General features: G+C 40.9%; 1 protein-coding gene across 2 annotated transcripts in view; it reads right to left on the bottom strand.

The window, feature by feature from the left end:
* Positions 1 to 24,327, bottom strand: part of DSTYK (dual serine/threonine and tyrosine protein kinase) — a 50,811-nt gene that overhangs the window by 16,507 nt on the left and 9,977 nt on the right. For both annotated transcript variants that reach the window (XM_024751001.1, XM_024751002.1), the window contains 2 exons: positions 15,686 to 16,074; positions 1,873 to 2,542 (listed from right to left, as the gene is read on the bottom strand). In XM_024751001.1, the coding sequence (XP_024606769.1) occupies positions 1,873 to 2,542; positions 15,686 to 16,074 (1,059 nt within the window). The remainder of the gene's footprint in view (positions 1 to 1,872; positions 2,543 to 15,685; positions 16,075 to 24,327) is intronic.

Raw genomic sequence — 24,327 nt, 5'->3', positions numbered from 1 at the left:
GGGATACAGTAATGAATAAAGACCCAGATCCTGTTCTTCATTTCTAGGATTTTAGAAGATAGAGGAACATAAACAACTATAATAATAAGATAAAAAGTGAAATATACCAGAAATTTCAGTTCCAGATGAAATTCTATGGGAGTTCAGATGAACTGCAATCATTATTAGCTAAGAAAATTAAAGACAACTTCATGAAAAATGTTATTTGGAAGAGGTCTTGAAGGGTAAGTAGGATTTGAAAATTCACAAATAAAAGAGATTCAGGTTTAGGGCAGGGCATAAGCAAAAAATAAAATAAAATAAAATAAAGGAAGCATACAGAGGACAGGAAGCAGTTGAAACCAACCAAAAAAGAAATTACAGGAAGGTGCATAGTGGGAAATAAGACTGAGAAAGTTGGAAAGGGTTAGGCTTTGGAAGATCTTGAATACTAGGCTAAAGGAGTCTTAACTCAGTCTGTAGAAATAGAGCCAATAAAGATGAACTGGGGAAAGGAGAGAAAGATGTCAGTGAGATGAGTCAGGTAACAACAGTTCAGTTAGACTAAAGAGGAAGGAATAGAGAAGCAAAGGTATATATGAAATAGGGAAGAAGACTCAGCAGGACTTGGCGACTGACTGGATACGGGGACAAGAGAAAGAAAACAGTTAAAGACCATGCTGAGGTTTTTGTTTAAGACTTTTTACTTTAAAAATTTTTTTTGTTTCTATTTTTTTTATTTGGCCGAGCCGCGCAGCACGTGGGATCTTAGCTCCCCGACCAGGGATCAAACCCGTGCCCCCTGCATTGGAAGTGCAGAGTCTTAACCACTGGACCGCCAGGGAAGTCCCCATGCTGAGGTTTTGAAGCTGGTTCCCAGGAAGATGGTAGCATCGGTCACTGGGAACAGATTAAGAAGCAGTAAAGCATGGAAATTAAAGAGTATGGGCTCAGGAATCAGACTGTCTAGATTCAAATTCTGCCTCTACTGTTAAGCAGCTGTGTGACCTTGAGCAAAGTACTTAACCTGTCTAAGCCTGAGTTTCCTCATCTAGAAAATGGCAATAAGCAGAATCCACCTAGGGAGGTTGTTTTAGAAAAAAACAAAGACAAAAAACTGCTGCTAGGTCCCATGTCAGAAATGCTGATTAGCAGGTCTGGAGTGGTCTTTAATGGTCTCAAGCATCTACATTTTCAAAAAGCCTCCCAGGTTATTTGGATGCATAGCCATGACTGAGAACCTAAAGGGTAACTTGCAAACCACGTACTTTAATTAATAGGTAGTAGAGCTAATGTTCATGCAGAAGTCAGTATACAAAGTCAGTAGCATCTAAACCTCAGACACCAAAAGACCAGACTAAGCATTTGGCCCAGTTTTGTTAACAGTCATTCATGAAGAATGGGAACGCCAGAAAAGCTAAAACCGTTACTCTGGGAAATCCTTCTGAGTTAGGTCTCAGGAGCAGCCTGAAAAGAAAATGAGACCATGACACACAAAAAAGAACCGACAAAGAAGCATGGGCCATGCCAAAGGAGCCAGGGTTGAAGCATGACTTAGTGACATTCTTCAAGCAGCTCTTCTCCAGTTTTATCAAGTCCAAGGGGATACAGATATAAACGGGAGACTAAAGAGCACTATTGGGATGAATCTACCAAAAGCTGGACTAACAGTCCTAGGAAGGAATGATGGTGGAATCTTCCAGGAAGGTCTCTCAGAACAAGAGAGGCCACCTTGGCTAAATGATTTAAGGTGGGCTCCCGCTAATGACAGCGGGGTAGGTGAGTGATCCTGAGGTTCCTTTGGGCTTCAGAATTAATGTACTCAACTTCCAGCTGGAAAAGAGTTAGAGGATGCTGTAGTCCCCGCGCCCTACCAAGTTCTCTAGGACCTACCTTTAAACTCCATGTTGGCAGCATCATCCAGAAGCTCCTCCTTCATGGTGTTAAGCGTCTCAACGATCATGTCCTTCATTTCCTCCTGCTTTCGGTTGGCAATATTCATCAGTGATTCGTACAACTCATTCTCCTTTTTTCGTGTATATTCTAGACGTTTGGGAGTAATCTGCAGGTCCCGCTGCATGTCAAAGGCCTGGTTAATAAAGATGTCGAGGCAGCGGCAGTGCACCAGGTTCAGGGCCTTGGCTGCGTCCACCAGGTGAGTCTGTAGCACCTGGTGAGAAAATGTGTTCAAGTGTCTCAGCTTCTCACTTTGCTCCACCAACACGCTCTGAGCTTTGGTGTCCTGGCTGGGGTTCCCACAGTTACAGTGACTGCTGCTCAGATAGCCCAGGTCAGTTAGCTGGCGATGGAGTGGTGATCTTTCATTCTCCATTCTTCTGGTGGAGGAGCTGATTATCTCCGAGCCCAGCTTCGGCATTTTGAAAAAGAATACGGGAAAGGAGAAATACTTTCGGATTTCCTGAAGCTCTTGCTCATCCCTTTCAGAGAGTTCATCTTTGTGGAGTGCATAGGTTATCACAGGCAAGAAATCATTCACCAAGTCACCCAGAACATCCACTGTGGGCCGGAGGCCTTGGCACGGTGCTACCACAATGTCCACTTCCTAGAAGGGGAAGGGGGTCATATCAGCACTTCAGGGTCAGAACCAATCCTTGCCTCCCCAAAGTCCCACACTGAGACCAAAATCCAGATCTATGATGGGGCAACTGAACTTCGGTATGCCCCAATCATTTGTCCACCTCCTTCCTTGGTTACCAACACTGCCTGGTGCAGCCTATGCAGGCAGGCACTCGTCCAGAGAGAGTGAAAAAACAAATAAGTAGAAAGGATGGCAGTCCTTTTAGCCATTTTATTTATTTTCATTTTTTCTTTTAGCCATTTTAGATAAAAAAGAATATTTAGTCCCTTTTGTTGCTTTGGAAACTCCCATTAATTCCCTCTGATGAAGAAATAAGACAAATAGTAGATGAAGAAAGAACTCTTAACAGACTGGGAGTGAATCTGCCTAGCACATTCCTCCCCCTCTTTCTAACCTGACTAACTCATCCCTATCTTTCTAACACGGCTAATTCCCAAGGTCCTTTAAATCTCAATGTATACATCGTGTCATACCCCTCGGGAGTCTTTCCTATTACACGATCCCTAGCACTCTCTACTTCTCCTTTTCTTAATGTTCAACACATTTAAAATGTATTTATTTAAAACCTAATTCTTTCCCATTAGCCCATAAACTCTTTGAGGACAGGGACCATGTCTATCTTGTTCACTACTATAACTCCAGTGCCTAGTACAGAGTAAGTCCTTAACTTTGTTCAATCAAGCAGCAAACTAAAGGCTAGATCTGCCAAACATTACCGCCCTATTCTAGGAGTTGGCAGGCATCCCAAAGTCTTAGCCACCTAAGTCTTAGTAATACCTTTACGCTCATGTTCACTTGGTCTGGCAGAGATTAAGATTTGCCTATCCAATATTTAACCTCTGCATTATTGGGAAGGCAATGTCTTTTATAGACAGGGGTGGCCAATAATAGGTGGGGCAACAGGAAAGCTCTTTAAAGGGTTGATTCTACTAGTAAGTACACCCTCTGGACTTGCCCTTCTTGCTTGGAGCACAGATGTGACAGACAGAGCAGCAGTGATCATCCTGCAGTCCTTGGGCAAACGTGAGAGTAGAAGCCAGCCTTGAGGATGATGAAGCAAAACGAAATAGGGGGACTTCTCTGTGGTGCAGTGGTTGGGAATCCGCCTGCCAATGCAGGGCACACGGGTTCAAGCCCTGGTCCAGGAAGATCCCACATGCCGCGGAGCAACTAAGCCCATGCACCACTACTACTGAGCCCGCGCTCTAGAGCCCACGAGCCACAAATACTGAGCCCGCGTGCCACAGCTACTGAGGTCTGCGCACCTAGAGCCTGTGCTCCGCAACAAGAAAGGCCACTGCAATGAGAGGCCCATGCACCACAGCGAGGAGGGGCCCCCGCTAGCCGCAACTGGGGAAAGCCTGCATGCAGCAACGAGGACCCAATGCAGCCAAAAATAAATAAATTAATTAATTAAAAAAAAAAAAAGAAATAGGGAGCTTGGATCTCTGATGACTACAGAGCTGCCACACCAGCCCTCAACTGCCTAGCTTTAGACTTCTTTTATGTGAGGGAAAAAAAGTAACCTCTGTCTTGCTTAAGCAAGCCCCTACTTTTCTGATTGTTATGTACGATGAATCCAATCATAACTGATAAACCCAACGCCTGAAGTGAGTTTCAAGAATGATCTTTGGTTTAGAAACAACTTTCCACAGGTCCTTTCCCTAGCTAGTAGTTTCTTTTTATTGTTCTACTTCTTTCCTAAGGATCTTGAAGCACTTAAGAGCATGTATTTCCATCCATGCATAGGTTCCTCCAAATCTCTGAAATTAAGTGTTGACCTAAGTGTTGACCTGGAGACTTGTGCCTATATCACCATTGCAGGCACACCAGCTCCAAAGTCTGCAGACTCAAAATCAATCCTTTGCAAAATTCTAGTACATTTTAAAGAGTTATGAAAGAACTCAACACAAATCTGCTCAAGTCTGTGTCCTTAACAGTTATCAGATGTTGCAAATTTACTTTATTTGAAATCTAAGATATGCAATTTGTTTATTTTCTTTCAGACTAATACTCTGTTTTTATTCCTTTTTTGAGCAATAGGTATCATTGATGAAAGATTTTTAAAAATCAAAACGTGGGATCTTTTCCTTTTTGATCTCCTCCAGATAAGGAAGAAAGGGCTGGGAAATGCCAGCCTATTGTTTCTTGTAGTGTGTGTGTGTGTGTGTGTGTGTGTGTTGAAGGACAGAGAGACAGAGAGAGAGAGAGAGAGAGAGAGAGAGAGAGAGAGCGCTCTCCTATTTCCAGCAAAGCACAAAGGTCTCACCTTCTTCCTCAACAAAGAACTCATAAATTTTATTCTCAGGTAGGTCACAGAACTTTCATTTGGCTGGCCACTTTGAACTCCCTGAAGCTAAAAGTGCTTTTACCATCTCAGCATTTGTAATTTGAGTAAACACTGTATAAATCCACGTGCTTTCTACCCAAGCCTAGGCCAAGAAGAAATCTGCTGTTTCATGTGTGCCTCGAATTGCATGGAATGTTTTCTGATTGGAAGACTAGTGTGACACTCACCCTGCTATTCAAAACAAGCCCCTTCACTACACTGAGTCACACTGCTGGAGTATCAGTCACTTCATGAGGCACATTCAAAAAGTGGGTAAGTAAGAACTTTTAGGGTTTAGAGTACCACATGCAATTGCCTAAGTGCCAAAACTTTCATGACATATAATAATTAGATAGGCTAGAAGAGAATCCCAAGAACTGAAAATTTATAACAAGATAATTACAGATGACAGTGGTTTTTAAAAATATTTTAAAAATTGCTTCTGACTTAAGTAAATATCTTTTTAAAGGTATAAATCAATCAAACTTATTATAGAAATGTTAAGGGAAGAAAGCCTAAATATTCAAAACCTAAGTTAAGTGTTGTTTAGAAAGTTTTCAGGAAGAATTTTGTCGGCTTGTTTATTTGATGGATTTTCTTAAAATTCTAAAATAAGCTTCCAGGTTTTCCTCAAAGGACCATTTTGTGTGTGTAACACAACCATCAGCCAAAGCTGCCACGTCCATTTGTAGAACCAATATCCTTCGTAAGGGACAGTTGACTTTATTTGCTCATAGTTGCCAATTCATTTTTTAAAAAATGGATTCAGCGGATAAAGAAGATATGGCATACACACACACACACACACACACACACACACACACACACACACACACACACAGTGGAATACTACTCAGCCATAAAAAGAATAAAATTTGGCCGTTTGCAGTAACATGGATGGACTTGGACAGCATTATGCTAAGTGAAATTTGTCAGAGAAAGACAAATACTGTATGATGTCACTTACATGTGCAATCCAAAAAATAAAACAAACTAGTGACTATAACAAAAAAGAAACAGACTCACAGATACAGAGAACAAACTAGTGGCTACCAGTGGGGAAAGGGAAGGAGCGAGGGGCAAGATAGGGGTTATGAGGTACAAACTACTATGTATAAAATAAATAAGCTACATGGATATATTGTACAATACAGGGAATATAGCCCATATTTTATAATAACTATAATGGAATACAACCTTTAAAAATTATGAATCACTATGTTTTATACCTGTAACATATAATATTATATATCAACTATACTTCAATTTTTTAAAATTCCCCCAAAATGAATTCTGATGGTAGGTACTGCCTGGTACATTGGCACCTAGAAAGAAGTTGTCTACTCCTAAATACATCTTGTACTAAACAAAAATGGATAGAAAACAAGTACCATGCTCTCTCTTCTCCGTTCCCCAGTTAATTAACTTGTGCAGTCGGTCTCACTGTTCTGACTACCAAGACTGTTGGAAGACAGGCAAAAAGAGCTGCTGGCTGAGACCCTGGCAGCAGTACAAATTAGACTGGAATGTGATATGTGATTCTGCAATACTCACGGCAAAGGGATGACTCATGCCTGACGGTTATAAACAAAAAGGGAAGCCATCACTGTCTCCTGGAGACAGGGAGTGAAAAAAATTCACAGAGAGGATGAGCCCTGTTCTGGGTCCTATTATGGCCACCTGAGAGGGAAGACTGACCTCAGACTGTTTCATGGAAGGCTGTGTTCCTTCCTGGCACTTAGAACAGTGTCTGGCTCTTAATGAGCATGCAGTAAATAAATGTGCAGTTGGACTTCCCTGGTGGTCCAGTGGTTAAGACTCTGTGCTTCCACTGCAGGGGGTGTGGGTTCGATCCCTGGTCGGGGAACTAAGATCCCACCTGCTACTTGGCGTGACCAAAAAAACAGTAATAGTAAATAAATAAATAAATGTGCAATTACTGGATGAATAAATGATGCCTTTACTACTTGCTCAAAACCACTTTCAATCATCCTATATAAAATTTTCTATTTTTAACCCATATCCCACACATTTATCTGGAACTGCTATTTGCATCTACTCCAAGAATGAAGCAGTGAGTAAGCATTTTGCTCCTAACTCAATCAAGGAAGAAGAATCCCAGGGAGTCATGAGAGTATGCCATAATTCCCATTTTGAGTCACAGCAAATTCCTAGAGATTTCTCTTTTAGAATACATCTGTACAAATCTGTCGAATCTACATAAGTTGATATATTACCATCAATTTTCTTGGCAAGATTAAAAGAATGTAATAGAAAAGAGATTGCTACTCTGCAAACACCAGAATTTACCTCTCTGGTTTTGTTTTTTATGTAAAAGCTTTTTATGTAAAATGACACTACCTTAAGTGCCAAGAAGAAATGGCTCAATCACTGAAGCCTGACCACTTCCTAAGAATATTGGCTCTTACTGGTGAGGACTCCTTACTCTATGGCTCATGGCACATTACTGAAACTCAGTGATAGCTAAGGATGATTATCTTAACTGATGGTTCAAACAGAAGATGATCACGTACTCAGGTAGGTCATAAATATCTTTGTTTTCCCTATAGTTCTGAAGCCTCATTACATCACACAGAAGAGAAGTACATAACTATATAAGAGTCCTGCCCTTGCCCAGCAACTGACACAGCCTCGACTCCAATCCCTGTCTCTGTATTCTACCTATCGTCACTATCAATTCTCCTCCCATGCCCACTCTCACAGGGCAATGGGAGGTTTTTCCCATCTGTTTTTACACAGGATTGATTTTTCCTCATTTTTATACAGTTCCCTGAACTATCACTCTTAAATGTCAATTACATATAAAGGCAAATACTCCCTCTTCTTGTTACACTGTAGAAAATCCCTTTACTCTTGGTACAAACACTCTCCTTTGGGGAGCTGCAACTGACTGAGCTGCTTTCTAGAATATAACAGGCCACAAGCAGCTGTGTCAACCCAGAGCTTCACCCCAGCAGTCAGCATAGACCAGATACAAGCTCATCTCCCTACCTAGCAAAAAGTAGGGAGTGGTAACTCAGAGGCCATAACAAGACTTGGGAAAAACCATAATCCCAACCAAAGCCCTGAACTAGCCACAGAAAACATGAGGCCATCATGCTAAAAGTGGAAATATGTTTACAATCCCAAACACCCCAAAGTAAAGGCTTTAGGTCTGCGTCTCAACTCATAAGCATGAAGCCCTTAAGGATCAGAACTATCTGATTTCATACTGTGATGAATGAGATAACAGACAAGTTGACAAGAATGTACTGAACAGCCTCTGTGTGGGCTATTGGGTTGGCCAAAAAGTTCGTTCGGGGAGGGACTACATTGTTTCATAAAATTCTTGGTGAAAATGAAAAACGTGTCTTTTATTTTTACTTAAAACCAAACAAACTTTTTGGACAACTCAATACCTTGTGGATATTCAAACATCCAGGTACCCACATATACAGATAAAAGTAGGAAAGTGAAGCTTTATTCTCTTATCACTTACTAGACCCAATCAAGAGAGACCATAGTAGAATGGAGAAGAAGGAAGAAGGGGAAACTTTACCTTTTAACTTTATAACTTTAACTTTTGTATTTTTTACCTTTTTATAACATCTCTCATTTTATTATAAAAGTACTTCATAATAATTATGAAGAACTTTGCTTCTCACTAGAGCAGAATAACTCTAAGTAAGCTGGAACCAGAAGGACTTAAGTTTGACAAAAGGAAGGAGTCCCACCATGGATGGCTGTCAGGGAAGGGACAGGTGACTGAGAGAATAGGAAATCTTCTTCTCAAGGACGCTGATTAATTCATTCAAAGGGAGACTTGCTAAGTGCCTGACACTGTTCTAGATGCTTTACACTTAGTCTCTTATTTAAGCCTCACACCAGTCCTAAAAGATACAGATTACTACTTCTATTTTACAAATGGGGGACACCCCAGCACCACAGTCACACAGTTAGTTAAGTAACCAAGCCAGGATGTAAGTCCAGGCCCACTTAACTACAAAGACAGTGTTTAAACAGTAACTGAAGGTCCACCGTGTCAGGAACTGTCTGGGCTGGTATTAGGAAAGTTCTGAAAGAAGAATAAAGGATGGACAAGATGATTTCAGGGACCCTAACAGTCCTACTGTCTATATTAAAAAGTATACGCTGGCTATAAGTAAAAGCCCTGCTCTGCTATGAAACAATGCTGCAAAAGAAGTCAAAAAGAAAATATTTTTAATTGCCCGAATAACAGAATTTCTGCCTGCTGACAGTACTTTCAACCTTTGCATCTCTGAATCAGGGAGGATTCCCTACCGCCACCATCCATTACCGAAAGGGAAACACAAACAGATCTTTGAGATAGTGAAAATAGAAAGGGATGCCATTTGGTGCAGGAAAGAGGTAGATAGGATCCTTTAAAAAGGGAGAAAACAAGAGAGGAAGACTAAGACCATAATCTCTTGCCAGATTTTCCCCCAAAGAGCTAATCTTAGAAGGCCAAAAATGAATCAGTGGTGGTGAATTGAGAAAATATAGCCTCAGCTTTAAGCTGTTCTTTTTAAGAGGGATCAAGGCTACTACAGTGAGCATAGGGATTTTAAAAAGAATCTTGCCTCTAAACCACATATATCCTTAATAGGTAAAATTAACCTATTAAAAGTATTACCAGGTTTCTTGGCAAAGAGCAATGTATCGGTTATATTTCACTATGTATGTTAGTGTGTGTTAGGGGAAAGGCAAGAGCGATGCTAAATTCAAAGAACATAGAATTACTGCCTAGAAGGAACTTATAATTTAGCATTTGCCTGAACTTCCCATATCCTTTTTTAACACATCACTTTAGTTCCCCTTTCTTTTTGCCCCATAAAATCAGGGTTTCTTTAATTATGTTTCTAGAATAGCATTATTTCTCTTATACATATTACCCCAACTTTGTTTCTTTTCCCTTAGAAATGGCCATCTTTGACCTAATTCCATCACTCTTTCCTCCCAAAAGTATCTGCTTACCTTGAAGATAGTCACCCAAGCTTCTTTCCAACTTTTTACCAGTCAACTGTTAACTTTCAATCTAGATACATTCAAGAGAAGACACGGTATCTAACTAAAAGTAAGCAACGCATAAATTTAGTTTCATAAGGCACCAAAACAAATACTAAAAACTAGACAAAAATTGAGAGAAGCTAGTTTTCTAGCCACAAACAATGTTTAGTAAATTTGGGGGTTAAAATGTTGCATAAATTTGTGATTTTTAGTAAGATACTTTGATTTGGGGTTATGAAAGTATTAACTGCTGATAAATTAAAACTAACAATGTCTGTATGGATCAACAGAACAGAATAGAGAGCCCAGAAATAAACCCACACACCTACGGGCAATTAATTTCTGACAAAGGAGGCAAGAGTATACAATGGAGAAAAGACAGTCTCTTCAGCAAGTAGTGTTGGGAAAGCTGGTAGGTCAGTCACCCAAGGCAATAGAAATAAAAGCAAAAATAAACAAATGGGACCTAATCAAACTTATAAGATTTTGCACACCAAAGGAAAGGATAAACAAAATGGAAAGACAACCTACGGACTGAGAGAAAATATTTGCGAATGATGTGACTGACAAGGGCTTAATTTCCAAAATATACAGACAGCTTGTATAACTCAATAACAAAAAAACAAACAACCCAATCAAAAAATGGGCAGAGGGCTTCCCTGGTGGTGCAGTGGTTGAGAGTCCACCTGCTGATGCAGGGGACACGGGTTCATGCCCTGGTCCGGGAAGATCCCACATGCCGCGGAGCGGCTGGGCCCATGAGCCATGGCCGCTGAGCCTACGCGTCTGGAGCCTGTGCTCCGCAACGGGAGAGGCCACAACAGTGAGAGGCCTGCGTACCGCAAAAAAAAAAAGGCAGAAAATCTAAATAGATATTTTTCCAAAGAAGACATACAGATGGCCAATAGGCAGATGAAAAGATGCTCAACATCACTAATTATTAGAGAAATGCAAATCAAAACTATAAGGAGGCAACAGAGGAATGGATAAAGAAGATATGGAACATATATATAATGGAATATTACTCGGCCATAAAAAAGAACAAAATAATGCCATTTGCAGCAACATGGATAGTCCTAGAGATTGTCATACTGAGTGAAGTAAGTCAGACAGAGAAAGACAAGTATCACATGATATCACTTATATGTGGAATCTAAAAAAATGGTACAATTGAACTTATTTACAAAACAGAAATAGAGTCACAGATATAGAAAACAAACTTATAGTTACCAGTGGGGGAAAAAGGGGGGAGAGATAAGTTGGGAGACTGGGATTGACATATATACACTACTATATATAAAATAGATAACTAATAAGGACCTACTATATAGCACAGGGAACTCTACTCAATACTCTGTAATGACCTATATGGGAAAAGAATCTAAAAAAGAGTGGAGATATATATGTATAACTGATTCACTTTGCTGTACACCTGAAAGTAACACAACATTGTAAATCAACTATACTCCAATAAAAATTTTTAAAAATAAATGAATAAAATAGATCACAACAGCAAAACAAAACTGTAATGAGGTACCACCTCATACCAGTCAGAATGGCCATCATTAAAAAGTCCACAAATAACAAATGCTGGAGAGAGTGTGGAAAAAAAAGAACCCTCCTACACTGTTGGTGGGAATGTAAATTAGTACAGCCACTATGGAGAACAGTATGGAGGTTCCTTAAAAAACTGAAAAGAGAGTTGCCATATGATCCAGCAATCCCACTCCTGGGCATATATCCAAAGAAAACTATAATTTGAAAAGATACATGCACCCCAATGTTCATAGCAGCACTAATTACAATAGCCAAGACATGGAAGCAACCTAAGTGTCCATCGACAGATGAATAAAGAACATGTGGTATATATACACAAGGGACTACTACTCAGCCATAAAAAAGAACTAAATAATGCCATTTGCAGCAACACAGATGGACCTAGAGATTATCATACTAAGTGAAGTAAGAAAAATAAATACCATATGATATCACTTACATGTAGAATCTAAAATATGACACAGATGAACTTATTTATGAAACATAAACAGACTCACAGACAAAGAAAACAAATTTCTGGTCACCAAGGGGGAAAGAGGGTGGGGGGGGGTATAAATTAGGAGTTTGGGATTAGCAGATACAAACAACTATATATAACACAGATAAATAACAAGCTCCTACTGTATAGCACAGAGAACTATATTCAATATCCTGTAGTAAACCATAATGGAAAAGAATTTGAAAAAATATACATATATGACTGAATCACTTTGCTGTACAACACTGTAAATAACTAAAAAATTATAAATCAAATTAAAAAATTTTAATTTTTAAAAATTAAAAAATAAAAATATCAATGTCTGTATGAAATTACAAACAGATTATTTCCATTGATGGCTACTGACTGAGGGTTATAAAGAGAAAATTTTACTACTCCAAATGGTTAAGAGTTCAAAGTAGTAAAAAAAAAAAAGTTTATTTGCAAGTTATTAGACCTTTCCTGGAAACATTAGTCTACTTTAGTTCCCTGAAATACACCCTACCAGACATCACCATGAGCCAGTAACCATGACAGTGTGTGGCAGCCTGGCTGCCAGGTGACATGTACATTTGTCCAGAGGGCCAGAAAACACCTGGTAGGGATAAACAGGCTATGATTAGAGCAGAAAACTGAGAGCTATGAAACTGCCACAGAAAATGAAATGCCACTGCTAGGCTGCAGGAATCCCATCTTAGGCTGAGGAAGTTTAATCATCTCTGCTTCTTTTTATTCCTTTTCTTAGAGGTGTTCATAGGGAAAAACATACACACTCACGCATCAGATTGAGGCAACTCTAAGGCAGACAGCTGTGTTCCACTGGACTTGTAAAAGGAACAAAAAAGAAAAGGAGGTGCTGTATGTACCAGAAAGGGGGTGAAGGTTAGGAAGGGGAAGTATGTAAATGAAGACAGAACTAGTGAATATGGTGAATGGCAAAATGTGTTGCCAACTGGAAAATGACTATGTTTTAACACTAAATGAGGTTTCAGAAACTAACAGCTTGATAGTATTCCTCTATTATTGAATTATGAACTGAGAATCTCAGGGGACCCAGAGCTAAAAAGCCGGGAATACTGTGGTATTCCATGCGGGTACCATGTGAGTTGGCCTATTCCAGAACAAACTGAAAACGGCTAATTTATGAGGCCTTTAAAGTAACGTATTAGAAGAATGACCATTGTATAAGAGGGTAAGGGGAAATTCTGTTTTAATAATTTGACAGTTAAAAATGAACATCTCACTTCCCCTATTTCAATCTTGGTTTCCTTTAGCTAAATGTTTCCTTTCTTTACCACTCCCTTTACAAACCAAATGGAAGGGCTGTTTAGAGCTAACTCCCTGGCCACAGCCCTGGCTGTTTAGAGCTAATATAACTGGAGCTAAAAAAAAAAAATCTTTCTCAATGGCACAAAGAATCTTCAAGGTAGTTAGGAAATGCTCCCAGCAGTAAGCTGAGCATCCCTGATACACTAAATGGAGACAGGAGCCTGACTACAGTGACTGAGCAGGGCCTGAGGGCCCCAAAGGCTGCTAAGGCCCCTCTGAGGCTCAGCATCAAGGGATTCTAAAGTTAGAAATGCTGTTTCCACATCAAAACCAGTGGAGAATAAAGCAGATCCGGAGAAACACTAGCTAAGGAAGCCTCACAAACCACGTGAAACAGAACAATGAGAGGCTGGAGAATTCCACAAGAAAAGAGAAGACTATTTCTCAAGAAAGAGAATATATATTTCAACTGTGCAGACAGAAAGTTAATTAGGGGTCTCAACTTCCCTCCCAGCCAAGTAGCCTCCTCAACTGTTAACTCAGTTTGAGTGCTTACTTACTACATATACCTGGAGCAGCGATGGGAACTCTCACCAGTAAGATACGTGCTCAGGTATGCACTTGGGAAATGGCTCTCACTTTCTTTTCTGTGACTTTACTTTATCGCCTCAATTCATGGGACCAAAGTAAATGAGCATTAAAAATTAAAACCACTAAAGTGAAGGGACACAGAAAAATCAATCAGATAATGTGCCTGTCCTGCAGATGGCTTTGTTCACATTCCAAGACTTTACAAAAGGCAAGAACAGGAAAAATCACCACCCAACCAATAGCAGTCATTTCAGCTATTTAACAGTGTTTTTTAAGTTGCAGGTCACAATACATTAAGTCAGATCATCAATTTAGTGGGCTGCTACCATCATTTTTTTAAAAAAGAAGTCAAACAGAATAGAGAAGAAAATATCAGTGTGTTTTGCAAGAAGTAAAAGTATTGTCTTATGAAACTTTATTTCAAATGTATGTGTGTATATATGTACTGGGTCCTGATAATAAAATGTTATTTCTTAGAGTGAATTAAAATCTAAAAAAGTTTGAAAACCACCTAGCTATTGGACACTGAAGGAACTAGACCAGAGCAGAATACTATACAGATTATGTATGGATCAAATACTTATGAATTGTGAAGAAGTTTGTGGGTCAACTGAGCAGGCTCAATCAATAAACAAAGATCACTGTCAGAGTTATCCAAGAACTCTAACATCGTCCTGGAGATAAGCAGTGCACGCTCCCAGTCTGAACACAGAGGAAAGCCACCACTGAAACTGAGCTGAGAGGAAATGCTGGCTGGTATACATAGCCCCCTCTAGCATTTATCAAGATAAAAGAAATCTGGACTCTGGAAGGAAATGAGATGACAGTTTCTACTTCTAGAGGATCATAGGCCGAGGCCACAACCAAAGGACTCACTCACTGACTGAGATCAAGCCTTCTAGAACAGGGGTAGGTGAAGAGAAGAAGAAACCGTTCTCCTAGTCCTGCCAAACTAGCCCTTTCTTCCTGGCACAGCTAACCAAGGTGATGGATGCTCTGTTTTGAGCACATCTGCATTCTTTTATTCCTACCAGCTCCTGATCCCTGACATAGTCACCTTCCCTGCCCATCCCCCCCATTCTCCTGACCGCCAACATAGTCACATCCTCTGCTCATCCCCATTTGGCCTAATCAAAGAGCCCAGTCCTAGCTATACAGTAGCCCAGTCCTAGCTATACAGAGACGAGTCCTTCCTAAATGGAGATCTGAATACCAGATAGACAATATGATCTTTTAGGAGATGCCGCAAGACCTATGTTCTGTTTGGGAGTTGGAAGAATATCTTTGAGAAAAGCAAAGATATTCTTCAGATGACGGGATCTCCATATCTCCTTACATTGAGCCAGACCTGTCCTCAAGTTCTGAAGTCCCTTAGAAAGTAGGAGACATGATCTGTCTCACTTAGTAAATAATGGCAGGTCTAAGGAAAACTTCAAAAGTTCTTCACTTGTTCTCAACTCAAGTAAGAACATTAACCATCTTATCTGCACCTTTCAGAAAGGGATGGCTAGAGACAATTCTAGCGACACCTTCCTGCTAAGAAATGAAAAAAGGATTTCTAACCCTGATCCTAATTCTGTCAAAGCACAGTTGAGATGCAACTAACACATTCCTTCAATTTTAGACAGGAATTAAGCAAATTGCCCAGGGCCTTGCAGCATGGTAGTAGAGGCAGCGATGGGCACTGCTACAGCCTTGTCTGGTTTTCAACTTCCGAGATCATGTTCCTTTGACTCTGAGCATCAGCTGATGCTCAGAGCCCAGAGTACATATTGCCAAATTATTTTCTGAGAAAGCTCAAATACAAGGAAAGCTGGTATGTATCTGTGCAACTATATAAGTATGAGTTTGGTACCTGTAAGAGAGCATGGTGCATCGTCACCTCCAGTTCGGCTAAAACATGGGCAGCATTCTCACTGTCCTCTTGGACCTCCAGGTCCTCCTCAGGGATGGTGTCCCAGTTGCCCTGGTGAGCAACCAGCGTGTGCACTAGTTCATACTGGCCAGGGAGTGCCAGGCTGACCCGAGTCTGAGTCCCATAGGTGAAGCGGAGGCGCCGAAGCTTACAGTTCTCCTCACTGCCCAGCTTGGTGGTGGGAAGCACCTGCACCCCCAAGAGCAGGTTCAACAGCTGGCACTTGACATTACAGTCCTGGCCGAGGATCAAGATGCAGGGGAGGCAGTCCACAATCTGCTGGAGGTACTTCTCTTCCTTAGGTGGGAAGGAAATGCAGCTCAGCTGGCCTGGTTGGGGAAGGGGAGGGTGGAGAAGGAGAAAGGAGTACAGAGAGAAGAGTGAGGAGGGGTAGGGAGAGACTTCCAGGGAGATCCCATTAGGATGTCAGGCTCCTAGAAAAGAAATTTCTAGGAAGCTCTTGGCTGAAGGAGGTACCAGGAAAACATCCCAGTCAGAAAAGGTTCCTCAAATATCAAACAGGATTCCCCTCTCTGGCTCATTCCCAGAACAGTTGTTTCTATCCAGAAAGGTGGCAGTGACCTGATCTACCCTCCCCTCTCATTTTTCAACCAGTGGAGGGACAGCCTAAGGAGTTTACAAGGACTCAAGTACAAGATCATTAAATTGACAAAGCCAGAAAAGACTACACTAACTGGGATGTGAATCCAAGAACCGAATATGTCAAAATGAAAACCTTCCTTGTGACACAAGACCTAATACTTGAACATACAAAGGCCCTTTAAAATGACTCTACCACATGCAGTTTTAGCTTATTTTCCTCACTTATAACATATTTTATAACTAAATGTATCAGCCAGTCTTTAAGTACGCATGTATTGAAATAAAATGTTATTCAGGTGTGTATAAGCTCTAGAATCTTTTCTGGTTCATTTCACTGATGGCTGGTGACAGCATCCCAGCTGCCAAGTCATCTGTTTTCTTAAAACATTGGGTGCTCAATTAAGATCAATATCTCCTAATCAAATCACATTCTTTCAGTTTATGGAGGATGAGACCCTGAATAAGACAAAGGGAAAGAACTACCTGTTAGGATAAAATCCAGGCAAATCTAGGAAGAGATGTGATCCATCTCAGAAATATCCTTTCAGGACACCATACTCATCTAAACAGATCAAATAATACTCAAGAGAAAACAAGGGACTTCCCTGATGGCACAGTGATTAAGAATCTGCCTGCCAATGCAGGTGACACGAGTTCGAGCCCTGGTCTGGGAAGATCCCACATGCCTCAGAGCAACTAACCCCGTGCGCCACAACTACTGAGCCTGTGCTCTAGAGCCCGTGAGCCACAACTACTGAGCCTGCGTGCCACAACTACTGAAGCCCACGTGCGTAGAGCCCATGCTCCGCAACAAGAGAAGCCACCACAATGAGAAGCCCGTGCGCCACAATGAAGAGTAGCCCCCGCTAACTGCAGCTAGAGAAAGCCCACATGCAGCAACGAAGACCCAATGCAGCCAAAAATAAATAAATGAAAATAAAAAATAAATTAATTTTTTTTTTAAAAAAGAGAGAAAACAAAAGTCTTCCTAAAGTATGAGAACATCTATTTGGGAAAAAGAACCAGAAATTAGTTGACTAGAACTCTCATATTCTGAACTCGATCACTCCCCAGCTTGTTCAGTGCCAGTGCCTGCCCAAGTCTAAGATTCAGGCAACTTTGTGTTTGTCCAGAAAGGCACAGACACACAGTTCTTAGGCTGTTAGAAGTCCAATCTCCGAGCCAAATACATACATCTTAATTGAAATTTCAGGTGGCACCAAGTGAAACAGTATTTGCTTTAGTCACTTAACCATGAGCTATTCATTTCGTTTATGTAATTGAAGCAAGAGAGACCTGATTCATTTAAGAGGTTGTCCTACTTCAGACTCTACCTATCCTGCTTCAAACTCAGTATTTCAAATCCTCAAATCTTTTTCTCTCCCACAAATGGCACCACCAAAAGATTTAAGGAAGTTGGCTTTCACCCAGCCCCCTTTATGAATTTCATTAAGCCCTTCCTTTCACATCGGCCTATAAGTACATCACCTGGCCAGCACATGTAAACCAGTAATACGAGACACTGAAACAGGAAATCTGTTCTCCTGGGACAGAGATGAGAAAGCAAAGTGTTAACTGAGTGCCCAATTCTGTGCAAGGTATCTACTAAGCTCGAGAGTAAAACACCAGACCACTGGTCTAATTTTTGACCCACTGATACAATCTAAAAGCAAGGGGACACAGCCAATTGCTGTGCTACCACTTAGCAAGTAGTGAGTCCTGAGTCCCTTCATATCTTATTGACAACTAAACAACACTTACCACAGTTGTCAGGGAGGAAAAACAATTTTCCTCTACCCTTTTAGTTTCCTCTGGCTGGGTCTAAGAATTAAATTGACATGAGACAGATTACCAGGAGAAAATGAAATTTCATTAGGTACACATGGGGAATCCGAACATGCGATTCCAAAGACGGGTTAAATGAGATACATATGTCATCCTGGACTAAGGAGAGGGGGTAGGGGGCTCAGTCTTCAAAGGGAAACAAGGCAATCCACAGTAAGAATGAAGAGTAAATGTTTGGTAAAATGTTTGCTGGGTCATCCAGAAACAATGGGACATAGAGAGGACTTTGACCAAACAGGCCTTGCTAGGTTCCTCCCCTGACTACTACACCTGGTTCATATTACACTGTAGCTAGCCCTGGTGATAGCTCTCTTTCTAGGATAGACCCTCTATCTAAATTCTTTTAGGCAGTTAAGGCAGAGGAGATAAAAGCTCTTCCTGAGCCTTTTGTTTCTTTAAAACAACGAAGCCTAAAGTAATCTTCATACCACAGAGACACATTTTGAGATGGCAAATTTTGCTCCCCTATACAGACTATTCTAGTTGTATGTTTATAATTACCAAAAGCAGGAAGAACCATCATATTTCCCTCTGTATCTTCAACACCCAACACAATGACTAAAAAATAGTTAGTGCTTTGTTATACGCTTTCTTGCTTTGTGTAAGAATCCATTTACCATGGAGAATTGTCTACAGAAAGCCAGAAGTGGTTCTACTAAGTACTCAGAAAAGTCCAGTAGCATGATGAACAGTCCGGTACCATGAATAGCATAGGAGCAACTGTCATTCCTAAAAACCTCCTTCATCTCAACATGGAGAGTAGAGGTGGACAACAGAATAGTACCTCCCCATTCACCTGCAGACCACAGTCCCAGCCTGAGCAGTGAGAAGTCCAGTTAGATTCACTCTTATCTACCCTTCCTGTTCTTTCTCTTTTCCCAGTCTTCCTCAGATCTCAGACGGGTGTCCAAACTCCTATAACAAAAGTTATAAAAATAAGTCTAAATAAAAACCATAATAAAAATAAGCTTAAATGAGTTTTGTGACTGGTGCTGCTGGGAGAGCAGGTAACTGAGAACAAAAACCAACTAACCATTTTTCAGGACCAGAGGGAGAGATCTTAACACCTCTGAGACCTCAGGGTCAACTATAGGAAAGCCAGTAAACCATGCTGCGTTGGCCAAAACCACAGCGGACATACCCCATTACTCATCTGGTCCAAATTATCACACCCCCATCTCTGTAGTGACAAAAATAGTCACTTATAAATAAACCCGCTAGAGTCTAACAACCATAGGCCAGTGCAATGGGAGAGGGGGCTGACAGCGAAACCAGTTCTAATTTTCGTTTCCACGCACTCTGCTAGCGTTCTGCATGCAACCCACTGGACTGAGAAAAGGTCTTCAAAATGGATATCGCCATCTGTTTTTCAAAACGTCATTATCCAAGGCTTTTGCTTCTCCCACCAATCTTTAGCTTTTTCATTGCTCTTCAACGTGTCTACAAGATTTGAACAAGAGCATGGAGAGAAATGAAGCTGAAACGAGATCGTTTCACTCCTTGCTACTCTCGGCAAATGCGTTGGTGAGGGAGGAGGGCAGCGAGGGAGTGGGCAGAGCACCAGCCGAGGGCAGACGCTCTGATCCCGGGCTTCACCACTTACTGGCAATCTACTTGCTTCTCTCAGCCTTGGATTTCTCATCGGTGAACTAAGGGACTTGGATTAGATCATCTTTAACACCCCTTCCAGTTCTGAAATTCCAGGATTCCATCAGGTTTTAACTGTTGAAAGAAAAATAACTGAGGGGGATGGGCAGTTGGTCTGATTGTTTTTATTTTAAACTGTACGTGAATTTAATTACTCGAGCTCTTCCTGGACTACTATAAGGGCAGATCAAAAGCTGACTGAATTAGCCAGGGGCTCTGAGGACCTACCAGGCAGTTTTAGCAGTTTTCTTAAGAAGAGATTAAAAACTGTAGACTGAAGGTAGGAGGGAGGAAGAAAATCTGTTTCAGATTTGAGCAGCTGCCTCACGGACAGTTAAAGGACTTTCGAGTTAATCAGGTTTTCTTTTGTAATTAATATAACAGCATCTGCATATGGGGCTGCCGGAAGGTAACAGCACGGCCTCTCGGCTGGAGCGCTTTAACCCTGCCAACTCTGGCTGCAGGAGAATTCAGATTGTCTTCAATGCAAGCCAAGACTTCTTTTTTTCTTGACGATTCTTAAAAACAGATTATCTTGATTTGGGTTACTTCTAAACAAACGTTTCAAACTACAAGGAGGAGAGCAGCTAAAGCAGCAACGCATTTTATCTGTTTTAGATAATGAAGGGGAACGAAATATATCATCCCAAAATATGCCTCTTTGACATATTATTTTGAACAGGTTATTTTTATGAAACAGCAGACACAGGTGAAGCTCTGGAAACTGAGAAGTCACCCTTTCGTAAGAGACATATTTAGAAGAGAAATCTCCATTTGTAAGGGGGTCTTCCTCCAGTACCAGGAAGAGGAGGGCTCAAAATCTCTAGAAACTCTTATCAATGCAGAAAGCAACCACTTAAAACTGCATAACCACCTTACCCTTCTTTACTGTGCTTTTCCTGATAAACGCCCATAAATGACTCCCCCCACCTCACCCCACCCCAGTAGTGTTTTATCTTTAGCTGGAAATCGTATTTAAGGTAGTGGCTTGGGCCATTTTGGAGTCACGCTGTTTTTCCAGGGTATCTCCCACGTGTACAGGAGGCACACATGTTATTAAAGTTCTGGTTGTTTCTCTCCCATTAATCTTTTTATAACGGGTGTCTCAGCCAAGAACCTAGAAGGGTAAAGGGAAAATTATTTTTCCTCACCCACAATAATATTTACTGAGCCCGTTCTAAGTACATCACTTTATTTGCCCCATTTCATTTAATGCTCACAATTCTACCAGACATAAACTATTATTATCCCCATTTGTAGATGAGGAAGCAGTAGCTTAAAAGGCAAAACAGAACAAAAAAGAAGCCATGTTTCTCCATTTCGCTAAGCAGATAAAAAGTGGAACACAGGGCAGAGCAGGAACTGTTCTTAAGTCTCAGGGGGCCAGGTGAATACTTAATGGTAAACAATGTCCCTGAAGGATGGCAGAATATGCCATCCCCCCAGAATGCCACTTTGGCATAAGGATTATTTTGAGCTAAGGCACTCGACAAACAGTAGGTATAAGAAGGGCACTCTCACCTCCCCTTTATCTTCCTGAAAGCAAGATAAAACCCCCATTGGGAAGATGTCCTCCCTATAACAGAAGGAAAGCAAACTTCATTATCACCAGAGACTGGGAGTCGAGATCAAGAAAAATCTGTACAAATAAGCCTTGTTAAACTAGCCAGTACCTTCCTAGTTACTTTCCCACCATTAACTTCCCTAGCTCAAGCCCCTCTGTCTTGTCACGCTTTCATAATTTACTTCTTTGTCCACTTCAACTCTGTTTCTTTGGGTCTTCATTCTTTTGTGAGGACTCCCACGTACATGTAAAATTTAACAAAGTGCTTATGCTTTTCTCCTGTTTATCTGTCTTATGTCAGTTTAATTCTTAGGCCCAGCTGGAGATAATAAGAAGACAGAGGAGAAATTCTTCCTCCTCCACCCGCCCTACCACACTTTCTCCCAATGTGGGGACAAACACAACTCAGTAGTTGTAGGACCCCAATTTAAAGCAGACTGACAGAGTCCTTACAAAAACTGCCCAAGACGATGAGGCCTGGGAGAAAAAAACAGCATTACCACTAGCGGGTGAACACTTTTAAAAAATGTTATTGTTATTCTACCCAACAGCTCTAGAGTCCCTTTTCTAAAAGAAACAGTAGGTACTTTTCAGAGAAACTTTTAATGTTCCCCTCATCAGTTAGTCTGTATTACCCTTTGGGTTGAGGTTAAGATTATTCTAAAGAGGAAGAATTGGCAGGAAGTAATGTTTATGACTTTTAATTTATTTATTGAATTCTGATTGCTTCCATGACCTGGCTATTGTAAATAGTGCTGCAATGAACATCGGGGTGCATGTGTCTTTCTGAATTATGGTTTTCTCTGGGTATATGCCCAGAAGCAGGATTGCTGGATCATATGGTAATTCTGTTTTTCGTTTTTTAAGGGACCTCCATACTGTTCTCCATAGTGGCTGTATCAATTTACAATCCCACTAACATTTCAGGAGGGTTTCCTTTTCTCCATGCCCTCTCCAGCATTTTTTGTTTGTAGATTTTCTGATGCTGCCCATTCTAACTGGTGTGAGGTGACACCTCATTGTAGTTTTGATTTGCATTTCTCTAATAATTAGTGATGTTGAGCAGCTTTTCATTTGCTTCTTGGCCACCTGTATGTCTTCTTTGGAGAAATGTCTATTAGGGTTTTCTGCCTATTTTTGGATTGTGTTGTTTGTTTTTTTAATATTGAGCTGCAAGAGCTGTTTATATACCTCAGGGATTAATCCTTTGTCCATTGATTCATTTGCAAATATTTTCTCCCATTCTGAAGGCTGTCTTTTCATCTTCTTCATTTCTTTTCATTCTTTATTCTGTTCCGCAGCAGTGAATTCCACCATTCTGTCTTCCAGGTCACTTATCCGTTCTTCTGCCTCAGTTATTCTGCTATTGATTCCTTCTAGTGTAGTTTTCATTTCAGTTATTGTATTGTTCATCTCTGTTTGTTTGTTCTTTAATTCTTCTCGGTCTTTGTTTTTGTTTTTGTTTTGCGGTATGCAGGCCTCTCACCACTGTGGCCTCTCCTGTTGCGGAGCACAGACTCCGGATGCACAGGCTCAGCGGCCATGGCTCATGGGCCCAGCTGCTACGCGGCATGTGGGATCCTCCCACACCGGGGCACGAACCCGTGTCCCGTGAATTGGCGGGCGGATTCTCAACCACTGTGCCACCAGGGAAGCCCTCTCGGTCTTTGTTAAACATTTCTTGCATCTTCTCGATCTTTGCCTCCATTCTTTTTCTGAGGTCCTGAATCATCTTCACTATCATTATTCTGAATTCTTTTTTTGAAAGGCTGCCTATCTCCACTCTTCTCCTTTGTCTCTGGATGTGGGGTATCTTTTTTGGTGAGTTCCCGTGTCTTCCTGTCAATGATTGTTCAGCAATTAGTTGTGATTCTGGTGCTCTCGCAAGAGGGCGTGAGAGCACGTCCTTCTACTCCGCCATCTTGAACCAATCTCTCGTTAATGACCTTTTGATGTCTCTAGTGACCCATTAGGTTAGATACGTTGCTTAAATTGTTTTTGGAGTAATGGATTTATATCATCACACTCTCCTTCTTGCCTGTTTTCCATCCCAGTCAATAATATGAGTGAAAGCCGGGTAAGGTATAGTCCGTGGCCAAGGAGGGAAGGCACTATATGGAATAAGTGAAGTGGAACTCTATCTTTGCCTTATCCTATTCTTGAAACTCATAAGGTTGATGGGGCTTCAGAGTCAATTCAGGTCTCAACAGAGTTACTACTGCAATACTTGTTCCTGATACCCCAGGATTTCCCTCCTTCGGTAAAATTTTTTACCTCACCTTTAACACTGAACTTGAAGTCCTCTCTGAAAGTGAGTTAAATACAAAGGATTTTATATAAGTCACTGAAGTAATCAGTGACACAAATATGCATTTCCACAAATAAGTAGTGATGTTTTATTTGTTATTAACTACATGTGCCAAGAGTACAGAACAAATCCTAAATTGAGAAATGAACGTTATACAGTCTTTCTACTACAATCAATTCTACTACAAGCTTCAAAGTATTGAGCTACAAAAACCCCAGGAGCTGAGAGAGAAATAATTCTGCCAAGAAGCATTTATTTATCATTACCAAACAAGCTCTCTGACCTTCAGCTAAATTTAAAGGATTCTGAATTTTAGAAGGGGCATCCCCATTTAAGGAAAACATATGCTTAGGGAGTCTGGGTTTCAGAATCTTCAGGACCAAATAATACAAGGTATTTTGGTTGAAGGGGATGGTTTTTGGAGATTAGAGATGGAAATGTACTCAAGCAGCTAAAGCTCTTGTTGGAAGCTGAAAGTCAATCTGGCAGAAATGTCACTCAAGTTATCCTACCTGGTGGTCATGTTAAGATCTTGAACAGCTTTTGGAAAGCAGACTGTACTGGTACCTGGAAAGGGGGACATAACCTCCCCCCACCCTTTCCCCTGCCCATACC

The sequence above is a fragment of the Neophocaena asiaeorientalis genome, unplaced genomic scaffold, assembly GCF_003031525.2.
Source record: "Neophocaena asiaeorientalis asiaeorientalis breed wild unplaced genomic scaffold, Neophocaena_asiaeorientalis_V1.1 scaffold67, whole genome shotgun sequence".
Taxonomy (NCBI): domain Eukaryota; kingdom Metazoa; phylum Chordata; class Mammalia; order Artiodactyla; family Phocoenidae; genus Neophocaena; species Neophocaena asiaeorientalis.
Note: the sequence above shows the minus strand (reverse complement) of the source record. Positions and strands in the feature narration are given on the sequence as shown.